Here is a 14,466-nt window from a genome sequence, read left to right on the forward strand (position 1 = left end):
TAATTACTAGAGAGAAAATGAAATAAAATAAAATAATAATAATAATATGAAAAGAAGATGTGAATGTAGTTGTTATTGTTGGTGATGATTGAATTGAAATTCTACAAACGTTTATATAGTGGTTATATGCTATAATTTCAACGGATAGAAATAAAACTTTCCTATAATAACTCTTAGCCTTCTTTTTCTTAGCCTTCCTTTTCTTTCTCTCTCCCTCACACTCTAATTATTAAAAAATGATAACTCATCTTTTATTTATTTTACTAGATATATAATTTTTTTTATTAAATTTTTTGATAATAGATGACAGAAAATACTTAAGTATGACTTAACTTGTATAACATGACTTCTACTATCCTACATAAATAATAATCATTTTATTGAGACAATTTAATTTATGCAGAGTCATCAAAATAACATTGCGCGAGGAGGCTTATGAAAAATTTAAACATAGAATTGGTTTGAAAGACACACAATAATCCACTCACATTATAAAACACAATTCTTGCACATTACAAGCTAGTAGGTAACTGCTACAATACAATTAACATGGCCATCAAAGGCAAAAGATAGCTTCTTAGCTTAACCTCCTTGTTTGTTCGAATTATTATAAGTGAATTATTACGTCTCTTTCAAATCAATTCTGATGGTAAAATTTTTCATTAATTTTCTTGTACGACGTTTTTATGACTGTGTAGAGATTAAATCATTCCAATGATATGGTTATTATCCACATAGAATAAAAGAAGTTAAGTCACACAAGCCAGCGTCATACATAAATATTTTCTATTATCTTTTGCTAGAAAATCTCACAAAAGAACTTATGCGTCTAATGGAATGAAAAGATAAAAAACAGATTGTCAATTTCAATGTCAGGTGCGAATGGTCTAAATCTAAACTGAAAAAAGAACAAAGGCTAAAAACAAATTTTGCTTTATATTATATTACTTGCCAGTTGCTGAGTTGCCAACTCAACCAACCTCTTTTCTCGGTCAAACTCTGCCATCTTTTTCGGTTTTTGGTCTGAACTTAACCAAATTCTAATGTTATGGTGTGTCAGAATAATTCGTAACTTGGTCTCTTGATGAGCTAAAACCAACCATAATATTACTGAATTCCAAAAAAAAAAGGGGTTCATATTGGTTAGCAACGACAATCAAGCTAGTAGCTTTAGTTCTCATCCAATATAATTAAAAAAAAATAAATTACCATTTGTACCCATAAAAGATACAGATGTTGACAAATGTACCCATATAAGAATAAAACGACAATTATAACCACCGAAGATGGCTTCCGTGTGCCAAGAGTACCCGAACGTTAGTTACATAATTGGTCTGTTAGGGTATTCTTGGCACACGAAAACTATCTTCTGTGGGTACAATTATCGTTTTATTCTTATATGGATACATTTATCAGCGTTTGTATCTTTCATGGATACAAATAGTAATTTACTCTTAAAAAAAAGCTAGCTACTTTAGCTGAAGTGATAAATCAGTGCTTCTTAATTGGGACTAAACATAAAGAGTGTGTACGGTATGTGAGCGACAATTGATTCACATGTACTTTTGCACAGCTCTACAATGAAATGGGAATTAAATTTACATTCTACACAACTTGTTTGAGTCACACGATCCGTGTAAAAGCACGAGGTGTCATACACACCTCATGCAAGCTGTGTAGAATATAGATTCAATTCAATTTCTGCTTATCACATAACCGTGCAAAAATCACAAGCTTGTCGCAAGAGTTGTTTTGCCGGGCTCTTGGAATAGCATTTGCCATGATAAAAAGGACATGTTTACCAGCTGATATTTAAGAATTTACACCCAAATGAAGCACCATATAGATGTCGGAGAAGTTTCTATGATAAGATGTCCATGTAAACGAATCTTTCATAATTCGATGGCACACCATTTTTCTTCAAGATATACATACTAGTCCACATAGGTTGAACATGTCATGGTTTGCTTCTTAAATGGGGATACATACTTGAGATAAGTCCTTTGCTTCTTTCCAACTACTAACACACACTGATATCATACAATAATAAATTCACAAGAAAGCTCGTTCAAATAATGGGCAACAGATGGATAATGGAGTTACCATAATTGCCAAACAGGAGAATTTCATTCACCCCAACTGAATATAATACTAATACCCTATTGGCTTGTGAGCAAATGCAAGCCAGACTACTGATGCGCTCTTCTGTACAAAACCTGAAATCTAGATAATTAGACATTACAGTACAACAACATAAATGTGTTAATAATAACAAAGGAAGGACCACAAGACGTATCAACAAAACGTTTCACTTAACTGATCAGTATTCATCAGAATCCTCAGATGTTACATCAGAGTCGTCTTCTTCCTCTTGTTCTTCAATTTCATCAATTCTGACTGATCTGGTTGCAGACATCTTGCTCATTGCTACAGTTTTACTTGCTCTCTGCGAACGACTTCGGACAGTTTGTTGGGTAGCAGGAACAGTAAAAGCAGGTGAATATTCATCAAAATCATCATCCTCAATCCTTACTCTTCTCCTAGAAACACGGGTTCTAGTTGAGGCTGCAGCTGGTGTTTGTGGCATAGCAACAGAACCATCTAGATCTAGGTTGAAGTCAATTTCCAATTTACCTTCAAAAAAGAAAAGTGGCAGAAGGAGCATGAAGTTAACACTTCTTTTAAGTTTTAAAACTGCCTAATACAATGCCCTTGGTCTGATAAGATAGTAAGATAGTGAATAGGGAAATAAGGAATACAAATGAGCATATTAAAAACCATACACACAATGTAGACATCTAACATGAGGAAAGAAAAAATGTATTACCCAAAATGAGATTCACTTCATCTTGCAAGAACTCCTGATCTGGCTGCCTATCTGCTGTCATGAGATGCTCAGCCAGGCGGTTCAATTCTTTTACAAGATCCTTCTCTGTGGATACACATTCAACCGTACGACTTAGAAGTCTCCTCATCAACTTTATTGGCCCTTGTTCCGATAACCGAAATTGAAGCAATGCAAGTATTCTACAAAGTGCCGATACATATGACTTCTCAGCAGCTGTCTTCTTCGAGTGAAAGCTTGTGACCTAAACAAGGTTAGACAGTGAGAGAACAGGAGGACAAAGAAGAATTTATGCAATACTCTCACTAAGCCATCAAATATGAAATCCTTTTATGCCATTTTCATTCATCAAGTTATAGTTTTCCCTTCAGTCTATTGAATACCACTGAACTCGACTAGCTTTAGAAAATATTGATGGCTACTGCATTTCGAGCATTAAACATCATCAAAAGCATCAGTCAGTTGGAGTAGTTTTGATATATCCTATAAACTTGCTAATTTCTTGTAGTTTACGGGAGAGCCTTCATTAGAATTTTCACATCCTTAGACCTAGTTTTTCACTAGGGTAGATTAATTTCCAAGGAAAGAAAAAAATATACTTTTGCTTATTAATATTTAAGACAATGTATCTCACTAGTAGCGTTTCATGCAAAGGTGCAGCCCTCATGTCATGGTAGGTGAAGAATTCTAAGCACTACCAACACAATTAATACAAAGCTGCCGCCTTAATATGGCATGCTACGTGAACAAAGACAAGTCTTAGCATATATTAAACTAACATCAAATTTAAGGACTCTTACCTCTATGGCAATGCGTAGTGCAAGACCCTCCTCACCACAATCAAACGGAACCTCTGCACAACGATCAATGACTTGTGGCATTTCTGTACTTCCATTTTCACTCTCTGGTTGAGTCTCTTTAACATATAAGGGAACCTGCATCATCTGCAGCATGAAACGTGAAGCTTGAACTGCACGCTTACGCATCTGGGACACCATAAAAGAAGATCCTCCTGAATTGCCAAAAATTCCGGGCCACATTGAACGCATTACTGGAATGAAAGCCTTGGATATGCAACTCTGCATTATTGAAACAATAACCAGGGCATTAGTTACGACATTCAAAAGTTACGCAAAAAATAAAAAATGATATTTAATTTACAGCACCAAAGATATGATTTGTCACTATGCTTGCCTTATGATTAGCACAGAGACATGGGTAGTGCTCAAAAAACACAGATAAGCATTGCTTCAACCTGTCCAAAGAGTGAAAAAGAATCTCGATTAGCTACCAGCACAGGACAGGAATAGTACAAAATGGGAAAGGGAGACTAGAAGAACAGTTACAACCTCTGCAGGTGATCCGACACATCCCTGAAATATAAGTAAATGAGCTTAGATAAAATCACAGGATGCAAAGAAGGCGGTATGCTTGGATAGTTGTCACTCAGGAGAAGAATTTTTGCAAACCCCTCTCCAAGAACGGCATGGACACATTCATCTTCATTGCCAGTTAAAGAATCAGCCCAGTCATCATTTTCAAATCCACCAAATAAGAGATCAAGCGTATCGACATCCAAATCCCGTTCCAAATCAGAAAAGTTCACAGGACTAAAACTCTTCTTTTCAGAGGTAATCTTGGATGATGTATGGGGATTTAACACCCTGTCGACTTCTTGAGGGCCATGCCACATCCCAAGATCAATTAACGCTTTACAGGCCTCTACACTAATTGGATGTGGACCTTTGATGTATGAAATTCTCAACTGTTTCAGAAGTTCTGCACGTGGTTTCCTCTCCAAAAGCCCAAAAAGGCCAAGGCATCTGACAGCAATCCTTTGCACATCCAAGTGAGCATGTTTGGCCTGTGCGTTTCATGTAAACAGTAGTAAGTACTTATAAACCAATGCAATAAAGCAAGATCTACCAGTATTTGATTATTTGGAACACAAGGCCATTTTCTAAATAGCAAGAAATTGTTCATAGCACAGTTAATTCCTATTTATACATTACCAAGTTCATATATAATTTGATTCAATAAACGTCAAATCAATATTTAGTACTATAGCTATCGTAGTTCGTTCAGGCATGAGGAATGGAAGTAAAGAAATTGCATGAATGAATGAGCTATTCAACTATATATTCACAATAGTGAATAGATTCCTAGCTTCATTTTAATAGTATTTTTATTTTTGCACGTCATACTTCTCACCATTTTAACACCTTTATTATTCTTGAAAGGGATCAGTCCAATTCCTGAACATAATAGGGTGTTATAGAGTCATGCAAGTGAAGAACCACACGCAAGTATCATTTCTAGCTGTTATAAACTGGCTCAAACATGCATGTTAACGGGGAGATATGATTATGAAACAAATTTTTACCCCGGCGAGCAGCAAAGACTGGAGTAGTTCATCTGGTTCAATAGCCTTGCCCTGAAGCAAGCGCATAGACTTTGCATGTCTCAGCAAAAGGCCAATAAGAGAAAGACAGTGCATCCACTGCACATAATCTGCTGTCCTCTCCCTACAAGGTTGAGCTAGCTCTTCTATGATAGCAAGAACAACTTCTTCAAATTCACCAAGTGCAGCATGGACTTTCCTTGCCAATCTGGCCACTGCTTGAGCCCAATCATTGTCTCCACCAAAACTTAATCCATCTCCAATGACAACCACATTCCCTTCATTATCAATCTCATGCTCAGGAGGCTTGTGCAGCAGCTCCTGCAGAAATGCACTAGCAGACTTCCTATTTGTAGCATCAGAATAATTGAACATGGCACCGAGCAGAAGTAGCTGCCGGCATGTAAAACGATGAATTGATCCTGATGATGTATGTTAGACCAAGAATTAATTAGGTGTACAATTACTACTAGAATCAACCACAAATTCATACTCACCAGCATTAATATGAGCTCTGACCAGGTCTATATAATCATCAACTGTTGCAGGAAGAATTTTTTCCAGAAGGTCATTTTTGTCTGATGCTTCAGCTGCATATACTTCTGCCTCAGTGCCCATTGTGGCTGCAGCATCAGAGCCTTTGGCCTAATGGGGCACAAATCATTAGTTGTTCGAACATATTTTTGGATATAACCACAAATATGCATTAAACAGAAGTGTGATAAAACATGACTCCACTGCTTTGTTGGCTTGCACTTATAAGATAAGAAGAAAAATAAACTATGCCTTTTAACTCACATGTGCTTCTGACTGCAAATGCTGGCATACAGTTCTCCAGTAAAGAGAAGCCTCTGCTTCTATCAGCTGAATGCTAGGTGCGCAGTGCATAGAATTCCCTACATAATATGATAAACAATAAAGCAAGCCATACAACAGCCAGCAAGGTTTGAACCTAACTATTATTTTATTAGCGGCTAACTATGAATAGGAAAGTTCTGATATGGCATTCAAGATCAAGAAAACAAATTCCAGGTGTTGTGATATTAGATAGTAACGTACAAGTATAAATAGAGAAATGGCAACATCTTAGTCACCATGGATTTGACAAAACTATTACATAAATCTTTTCTCAAAACATTTGACCTCATGAACAATTGAACAACATATCAGACATTCATGAAAACTTAAGCTAAGCATTTATCGACATATGACAAATATATCAATCTATATTTTAAATGTTCATAAGTTCATCAAATAGTGACTCAACACTTTACATGAAACATAGAAAACAACTCAAACTTCAAGAAGCTAAGCTCACCATCCTCTGCATCACCAGATGATATATACTGCTGAATGCTTGCACCATTCAGTAGCTTTACTAAATCAGCTTTTAGAAGCGTTTGCATAACAGTCTCACCAACTGATTCATAGGTTTCAACATCAAGAAACTTGAGAAGTTCTAAAGGATCACCATTACAGCACTTAGTGAGCCATTCATCTCTCAAGAGTTTGAAACATTCTTTTGAGACAGCAACAGATCGGTCAGCAAGTCCTCTCTGAAGAATTACTGTCCTGAGCTTAATGCTACAGAAAGCAGATAAACGAATGGAAAAGGTTAGCAAGCAGTTGTTTCGTAAATTCACAATGATAAAAATATTTGACAGGACTGCAACTTTAGAAGTAGGATGTCCACAGGATGTTCACCTTTAACAGCTGTAATTATGAATAACATTATAAATTATCAAATTGACTAGGTAAAAGGCATAAGACAAAGTTTATACTAATTGTTATATAGCTGTACATTTTATTTATTTATATATATATATATATATATATATATATAGCAGAGTCCCGTTGCTAACTAACCATAGTGTCTAACATTTTAATTACATATGAATTATTATCCACTCGTTTCTTTTTCTTATACATAATATTAGAAAAGTTTGTATTCAAATAGTGTATATCAATCCATTAGTTTCCGTAGGTGCCAACATATGAAAATTTTCAAAAGACCCTAATACATAGAACATTGGAAGTACAGCAGTTTTTAGCAATTGAATTTTCAGCAGCTGAAGAAATTCCAAAGGTGGAACTTACAGCTAAAAGTGAACAGCCACAGGTTAGTGGATCTCTGAGGGAGGAAAAACAAATTTGTAGTACAAGGTAGAAGGATCAGGATAGAAATTGAATTCTATTACTGAACCGAATTTTACCTTAAGCTTTGAAGAGGAAATTTATTAGCTAAAACACAGTATGCAGCTTTGCGTACAGATTCGCTCACATCCAAGGTGCAATCAATGATAACTTGCGAGGTTGCAGTAGAAGGGGGCAAAGACAACACAATCATCTTGCGAACATCCTGCATGGTTTTCCACAATTAATAGCAGGAAGACCTATATAAAAATAAGATTAAGATGTGGCTAAGATCACAAAGTGTTTCATGCAGACATTTTCAATGGAGATTCGAAAAATAATTGGTAACATTTAAGACACTGACAGGTCAGCTAGACTCTAACGAGATAAGATAAACATATTAGCCTATGATTTATAAATCACCAACATGTGATATCCAAATTGAAAGAGGTTCACGATAAGACAGCAAATCCGTGCTAATATGAGGAGCTAATCATCTATAGAACATGGAGCTTGCATATTTGGATATCTATCTACTGTATCTAAATGCTAGAAGATAAAACAGAAAACTTGATATTGGACAAGGAATATGTAAATATATTCACCGAATCCAGTTGGGGCACTCACCGCATTCTGCTCCAAGGCAAGCTGCTCGAGGAACAAATCGAGGATATCGCTGTTTGCAGTGTCATTCACAAAGCGAGAAAGTGCCCTGATGGCAAATGCGCGCACCCCAGGAATCTTGTCCCGTACCCTCAGCTTCATGCACTCAATCACCTCATCCCACACATCATTACTCACTTCTGCATCATCCGGTAGCAGCAATATTATCTACAAAATCAAATTTCATTCAAATCTGAACAACAATGGAAGTATCAAGAAAATAGTTATTGACCACAGTTGGTGTTTGTTCAATTCCGCATACCTAAACTTGACTCTCAGATATTTTGCTTTTTGCAATAATATAATTTAATTAAAAATGATTTCTTCGTGTGAAGTGACTATATTTAGCAGAATTAGAACTCAGAGAATTTGGAGAGTCCGCTCAAAATTTTGCATCCAGCTCAATCACTTTTGACGGTTTTTTTTTTTCAGAATTGGAACTCAGAATTTGGAGAGTCCGTTACCTCAGAGACAATCTGGCAAGCACGAAACCTGGCGGTCTTGTTGGCGGAAGGTGCAGCGAGGAGTAAGAACCTGAGGAAGAGGTCGAGGAACTCGTCAGAGTCTGCAGCTGGGTCACGAGCAGCGGCGAAAGCAGAGACAAAGGCAACAGTGCGCTCGGCAGAGGCGAGGCGCCTCTGGAAGTCGAAAAGCGGGGTTAGGGTTTTGGAGAATGCAGAGAAGAAGAGGGAGAGTGAGGAGGACTTGAATCGGAGTAGTGAGAGCTCCTTGAGCTTGCGGTTGTGAGTGGCGTACGAGGCTCGAGCGTCGTTGAGAATTCCGGCTATTTTCTGCTCCAAACGGTTGTTCTCCTCCATTGGTGGTGGTGGTGGTTGAGGATCTGAGTTGTGAATTCTTGACAGGAAACCCAGTCGCGATCGTTGAGTTTTGGTTTTGAATTTGAGCGGGAGTCAAAGAGTTTTTCAAAATTATTAGTTATCACTTTTTTTTTGGGTGATCTATTACTTTTTCAGTTTTTCTTTTTGTGCAATCAGAAAAGTCTACAAAATATGTTAATGGGCCTGTTCTATATGGGCCATAGCAGATTGCAGACCCACTTATCTATTACAAAAAGGAAAACACCGAGTAAAGGGACACAGTAGACTACTCAACTCACTCCTCATTTAAAGTATGTATTAAGGATTTGAATCTCATCTTAGTAATTAATTAAAAAATACTATTGACAATAAAAAAATATTTAACTTAATGGAAACAATTTTAAAAGCAATGAATTCCCTAGATTCCAAATTCCAAATAAAGGTCAAATAATATCCCATTCATACCAAAACTGACATATTTGTTAGGTGAAAACCACCTATTTTCAGGTTCTTTTCCAAAAAATTCCCAAGTAGACCTTTGATTCTCTGAAATGGGCCACCAATAATAATAATAATAATAATAATAACTATTATTTATTATTACCATTGATTGTGTTATTTGATTTTTTCCCACCTAATATTAACCATATAAAAAACAGGAGCATTGGATACACGTACGACAGGTCAGATTTCAGATCCTAAGCTCTCGTTAAATGTGATTTGTTTTTTTATTAAAAATTGTAACTGTAATAATTATAAATTTCAAAGTGTTTTTAAAAAAAAATATTTTATTAAAATTCCATGTAGGCACTAGGCAGAGATATTATAAAGCCTAGTGTTCTCAGAACGTTCCAGCATTGAATCAGAGAATTAAAAGGGATTCCTGTGAAGCAACATCTGATTTTGAAGATGACTATCATATCAGATCTCATAAACCTTAACCTCTCTGACGTCACCGATAAGGTGATTGCTGAGTACGTATGGTAAGTGTTTGTATCTCTTCTTCTTTTCTTTTCTTTTTAATTGAATTATGTTTATCGATCTTTTTGTTGTTTTCTTAATCATGATAATAATGATATGTTTTCTCTGTGCACTGATTTTCATCTTATCATGGACTCTGATCACTCCCATAATCGCCATCTTTTTAGTGATCTCTCACTTGATCTATCACTTTGCACTACATTATACTCCATGCATGCAATGGATCTTTTCAACATTCCCCCTCTCTCCACCCCCTACGAACATTTTGATCCGAGATTCTTTTTCTCACACAGATATCTTTAACTTTATTGTAGCACTAAGAAAACATGATAATCAACCCCTGCTAATTATTACATAAAAAATCATTTTGGCTTTTGCTAATTATTTTTTGTTAACAAATAAAAAATATTCGTGAAATTCTTATTTTTATGTTTGATAGATTATAAATTATTTTAAAAACAAATAAGATTATTAATAGTTGATTAAATATTTTTATTTAATATAGAGATTTAATTATAAACTTTTAAGTTAAACGAACCTAATTAAAAATTGATTTAATTATTCCGTTAGTCTTATAGTTTTACCGAATTTTCAGTTACATTTCTTTTTTTTTTTTACAATTGAATCCTTATAACATATTTCTGTCGTCAGTAAAATATGAAAATCAAATGAATATTTTGTTAAATAAAATAGAATATTCATTCCAAGTATTAGTCATATTCGTTTTATTTAATATGTTGTTAATTTTAATATTTTTGTCATTATAGAAACTTAATAATAAATTCTAACATAATATAGAGATTCAATTGAAAAGAACAAAAAAATAAAAATCTAATTAAAAAATTGATAAAATGATAGAAAATGACGGTGTAACTAAACCTTAAATTTTTTTCATGAAATTGTAAAGAGTACCAAAATAATAAAACCTTATTTATTTTATTTTCAATTTCATTTTATTTTTGTATTTATTTTTTCTATGTGATCTATGGTAATGTGTGATAATTAGGAAGTTGTTATATGTTGAATTTGAGATTTTCATGCATTTTGTTCTTTTTGTTTGACGAGAAAACTATGCTGTATATTTTCTCCTGCTTTGACGGGTTCTCTTGGCTAATTTCGGTATGATTACACAAAATTTTAATCATTTTAGTATTTCTAAAAGTTGAGTATACAAGAGATTGAAATTTTATTGAAACCTTAATAACATTTTTAAATTATTTTGTTTGTTTTGTGGCATGTTTTGGGAAGTGTTAGGTAAATAATGACTATTTTAAACAACATAAATAATCACTAATCAAATAAAAATATACTACATCCTATTTAATATTATTAATTAAATTTAAGATTAATTTACTCTTTTAACTCTATTAATTCACATTGTTCACACATTATTAAAAAATATTGTTAGTTACTTATACTTTTCTTTTTTGTACTGTCGAGACTCGAGATCTTGAAACTTCCTCCCATTTGTGATCGAGAATTTTAACTTAGTCTCGGAAAAAAATTGAAAGCCTTTAAAATATAAAAAAATATCTTATAATAAAATAGATAGAACTATCAAGTTCAAAATAAGAGGAATAAAATCTAGTGTGTCTTACAATATAATCCAAGCATAAAAACACTTAAATTCAATTAAAATAACTGCACATTACAGCACAATATCGCTATTTCGTTACACACATAGTATCTTGGTTTATCAACAGAATTGTTACTTAGAGAGAGGCTCCATTCCGTTGATTATTCATTTCGAACATTCACTCATGAGAAACTAGGAAGTAGGAACCCTGATTTTATTTGTTTGTTTGTATATTATGTGTTTGGTTGTATATTGCGGTGTTTGCTTTGTATTCGTTGTTACAAACTTATTACTGTACTAGTAAATAAATGGTATAATCACCCCACTTTCATATACATTAGCTTGTTCTCCCTGATTTGTTATCGCAAAACTTAGACTCTAAAACCTGCCTTGGTTTTCATTATGCCAGGATTGGTGGGTCAGGATTGGACCTCAGGAGCAAAGCAAGGGTAATTTACTAATTCTAGGAAAAAAGAACTAAAGAATGTATAATTTTGTTTCCTTTAATTAATATCATTGTCAATTGGCATTTTGGTATGTAGACGCTCCCAGGACCAGTTAACGATCCTTCAAAACTTCCCAAGTGGAACTATGATGGTTCTAGCACAGGTCAAGCCCCTGGCCAAGATAGTGAAGTCATCTTATGGTATGACCTAATTTTTAATAAATATCAAAGTGATCCATATATATTTTTGTTTAATCGTACATTTACCTCAACAAAAATACTAATTGTACATCAAAATCAACCATCCAATATTTAACTGGTTTTCAATATATATTTTATATTCTAACATTATGTATTTTATAGTATTAGTTAATTTTGGTAGATACCCAACATTACCCTTAAGTGAATATTGATCATTTTTTAAATCTTCACAGCCTTGTCATGTTAATGTTAATTTTAATTTTTTGTTATTGATATATTTGGTCTTTTTTTCCACAGTCCACAAGCCATTTTCAGAGATCCATTCAGAAGGGGTGACAACATCCTGGTGGGTTTATTTCATTTGAATTGTATTTTTTAATTTTTTAATATTTCCATTTTCCATATAATATTTATAAGCAGAAATTGTAAATGAATATAGGTTATGTGTGATGCTTACACTCCTGCCGGAGAACCAATTCCCACAAACAAGAGACACGGTGCTGCACAGATATTCAACAATCCTGAAGTTGCTGCTGAAGAGCCCTGGTAGCAAATATCAATATTGTTAAATCACTTTTCTTTTAACTGATAACTAACTGCAACATGGTTTGGAGTTAGGTATGGAATTGAGCAAGAATACACCTTGATGCAGAAAGAGGTTAACTGGCCTGTTGGGTGGCCTGTTGGTGGTTACCCTGGACCCCAGGTAATAAGCTTTCATTTATTATGTGTTTCTTTTTCTTACTTTGATTTTCCCTTGCTAGTGCTCAATGTGTTTAATTTGTTGCTCTAACAGGGACCATACTATTGTGGTGTGGGTGCTGACAAGGCTTTTGCTCGTGACGTGGTTGACTCCCATTACAAAGCCTGCCTTTATGCTGGCATCAACATCAGTGGAGTCAACGGAGAAGTCATGCCTGCCCAGTGGGAATTCCAAGTTGGTCCTGCTGTTGGTATCACTGCAGGTGATCAATTGTGGATTGCTCGTTACATTTTGGAGGTAGGGAGCATAATGCTAGTAGCAATAGCAATTATAGTCAAAATTTAAGACCTTTTTTGAAAACTAGTTGTGTTGCATGACAGAGGATCACTGAGGTCGCTGGTGTTCGGCTTTCCCTTGACCCCAAGCCAGTCACGGGTGATTGGAATGGTGCTGGTGCTCACACTAATTACAGGTTGCTTAAACTCTTAAGATTGGATTAAGAAAATGTGTTTAAGGGGTTTTATGCGTGACAAGTGCATTGTTGTTATGATTCAGCACCAAGTCGATGAGAAATGATGGTGGGTATGAAGTGATAAAGACGGCAATTGAGAAGCTTGGAAAGAGGCACAGTGAGCACATTGCTGCTTATGGAGAAGGCAATGAGCGACGCTTGACCGGAAAGCACGAGACCGCAAACATCAAAACCTTCTTATGGGTACACATCCATGTCATAACAAGAAAACATGCATGGATTTTGATGATCCTATTATTAACGTTTTATCAACAAAAACTGTAGCTAAAAATATATACTTAGATTACTACACTAAAGGAATTGAATTGATAGCTAAAAGTACCAACAAAAAAGGCCTTAAAATTTTATTTTTTTATTAATTAATCCATGTATTGCATGTAGGGTGTGGCAAACCGAGGTGCTTCCGTTAGAGTTGGAAGGGACACAGAGAAAGAAGGGAAGGGATATTTTGAGGACAGGAGACCAGCTTCTAACATGGATCCTTATGTTGTCACTTCCATGATTGCTGAGACAACCATTCTCTGGAAGCCGTGATTTCTTTATATTCTAAGTGTTATGACTAGCTAGCATCCGATCCATGCATGTTTAGGCATGGCCCTTGTGTCTAGACGACTGGCAACTACAGAAGCTTATGGTTGTTTCCTCTTTTTCATTTAGTGTTTGAAAGGGTATGAACTTTTGATGATAATAATAGTCCTAGTTTTTTTCCCTCTAAAGATTCTGCTTCGGTTATGATTCTGATTGTGCAAACTAGCTAATGGAGTTTCCATCATTACCTCTGGCTGTGATCGCCAAGTTAAAGGGTAGTCAAATTTTTTTATCCAGCAGTGTTGTGTTGACCAATATCAACAAAATCACGGTTAGTAAGTACTAAGTAGCACAGCTACATAACGTCATAACTCATATGTATACTTTTTTTAATAGAAAAAAATGTTTAAAAATTTTAAAAACATTTTTGTGTGCGAATAAATTTATAGAAATTCTTTTGCGGTTTATTGCCCAATTATCTCTATCCGAAAGTTGTCACTAAATTTTTAAATGTAAAATAATTTACCGGAAAAAATGTAAAGTAATTTAAATATTTAGTTGTTTTTAATAATTATAGAAAATATTGTTATTATACAGTATAAAAAATAAATCTAAATAATTTTATGCGCATTACAATAAG

General features: G+C 34.7%; 2 protein-coding genes across 3 annotated transcripts; one reads left to right on the forward strand and one right to left on the reverse strand.

Moving 5' to 3' along the window:
- Positions 1 to 1,845: 1,845 nt before the first annotated feature.
- Positions 1,846 to 8,976, reverse strand: LOC112733723 (uncharacterized). 2 transcript variants are annotated; one of them, XM_025782767.3, is made up of 13 exons: positions 8,507 to 8,976; positions 8,007 to 8,210; positions 7,460 to 7,605; positions 6,565 to 6,830; positions 6,045 to 6,142; positions 5,744 to 5,891; positions 5,229 to 5,668; positions 4,195 to 4,709; positions 4,040 to 4,100; positions 3,646 to 3,924; positions 2,828 to 3,089; positions 2,318 to 2,634; positions 1,846 to 2,216 (listed from the first exon to the last, which is right to left on the reverse strand). In XM_025782767.3, exons 1-12 carry the CDS (start codon positions 8,858 to 8,860, stop codon positions 2,321 to 2,323), a joined length of 3,087 nt encoding a protein of 1,028 aa, XP_025638552.1. In that variant the 5' UTR covers positions 8,861 to 8,976; the 3' UTR covers positions 1,846 to 2,216; positions 2,318 to 2,320. The 2 variants fall into 2 exon arrangements, with proteins under 2 accessions (XP_025638552.1, XP_025638551.1); XM_025782766.3 differs by having other exon boundaries at positions 1,846 to 2,634.
- A 702-nt stretch (positions 8,977 to 9,678) lies between these two features.
- On the forward strand, positions 9,679 to 14,014 carry LOC112733725 (glutamine synthetase nodule isozyme). Its single transcript, XM_025782770.3, has 10 exons — positions 9,679 to 9,843; positions 11,827 to 11,866; positions 11,960 to 12,063; positions 12,361 to 12,409; positions 12,503 to 12,609; positions 12,682 to 12,769; positions 12,860 to 13,063; positions 13,147 to 13,238; positions 13,322 to 13,481; positions 13,680 to 14,014. Exons 1-10 carry the CDS (start codon positions 9,770 to 9,772, stop codon positions 13,830 to 13,832), a joined length of 1,071 nt encoding a protein of 356 aa, XP_025638555.1. The 5' UTR covers positions 9,679 to 9,769; the 3' UTR covers positions 13,833 to 14,014.
- The last annotated feature ends 452 nt before the right edge of the window (positions 14,015 to 14,466 follow it).

This window comes from Arachis hypogaea, chromosome 13 (genome assembly GCF_003086295.3).
Source record: "Arachis hypogaea cultivar Tifrunner chromosome 13, arahy.Tifrunner.gnm2.J5K5, whole genome shotgun sequence".
Taxonomy (NCBI): domain Eukaryota; kingdom Viridiplantae; phylum Streptophyta; class Magnoliopsida; order Fabales; family Fabaceae; genus Arachis; species Arachis hypogaea.

Bases quoted from the DNA above. Each gene is read 5' to 3' on its own strand.
- LOC112733723 (XM_025782767.3), bottom strand. From the start codon at position 8,860: ATGGAGGAGAACAACCGTTTGGAGCAGAAAATAGCCGGAATTCTCAAC. The intron at 8,211-8,506 runs GTAACGGACTCT...TTGATTTTGTAG, and splicing joins CTTGCCAGATTGTCTCTGAG to ATAATATTGCTGCTACCGGA. The intron at 5,669-5,743 runs GTGAGTATGAAT...ATACATCATCAG, and splicing joins CAGAGCTCATATTAATGCTG to GATCAATTCATCGTTTTACA.
- LOC112733725 (XM_025782770.3), top strand. From the start codon at position 9,770: ATGACTATCATATCAGATCTCATAAACCTTAACCTCTCTGACGTCACC. The intron at 12,064-12,360 runs GTATGACCTAAT...TTTTTTCCACAG, and splicing joins GATAGTGAAGTCATCTTATG to TCCACAAGCCATTTTCAGAG. The intron at 12,410-12,502 runs GTGGGTTTATTT...AAATGAATATAG, and splicing joins GAAGGGGTGACAACATCCTG to GTTATGTGTGATGCTTACAC.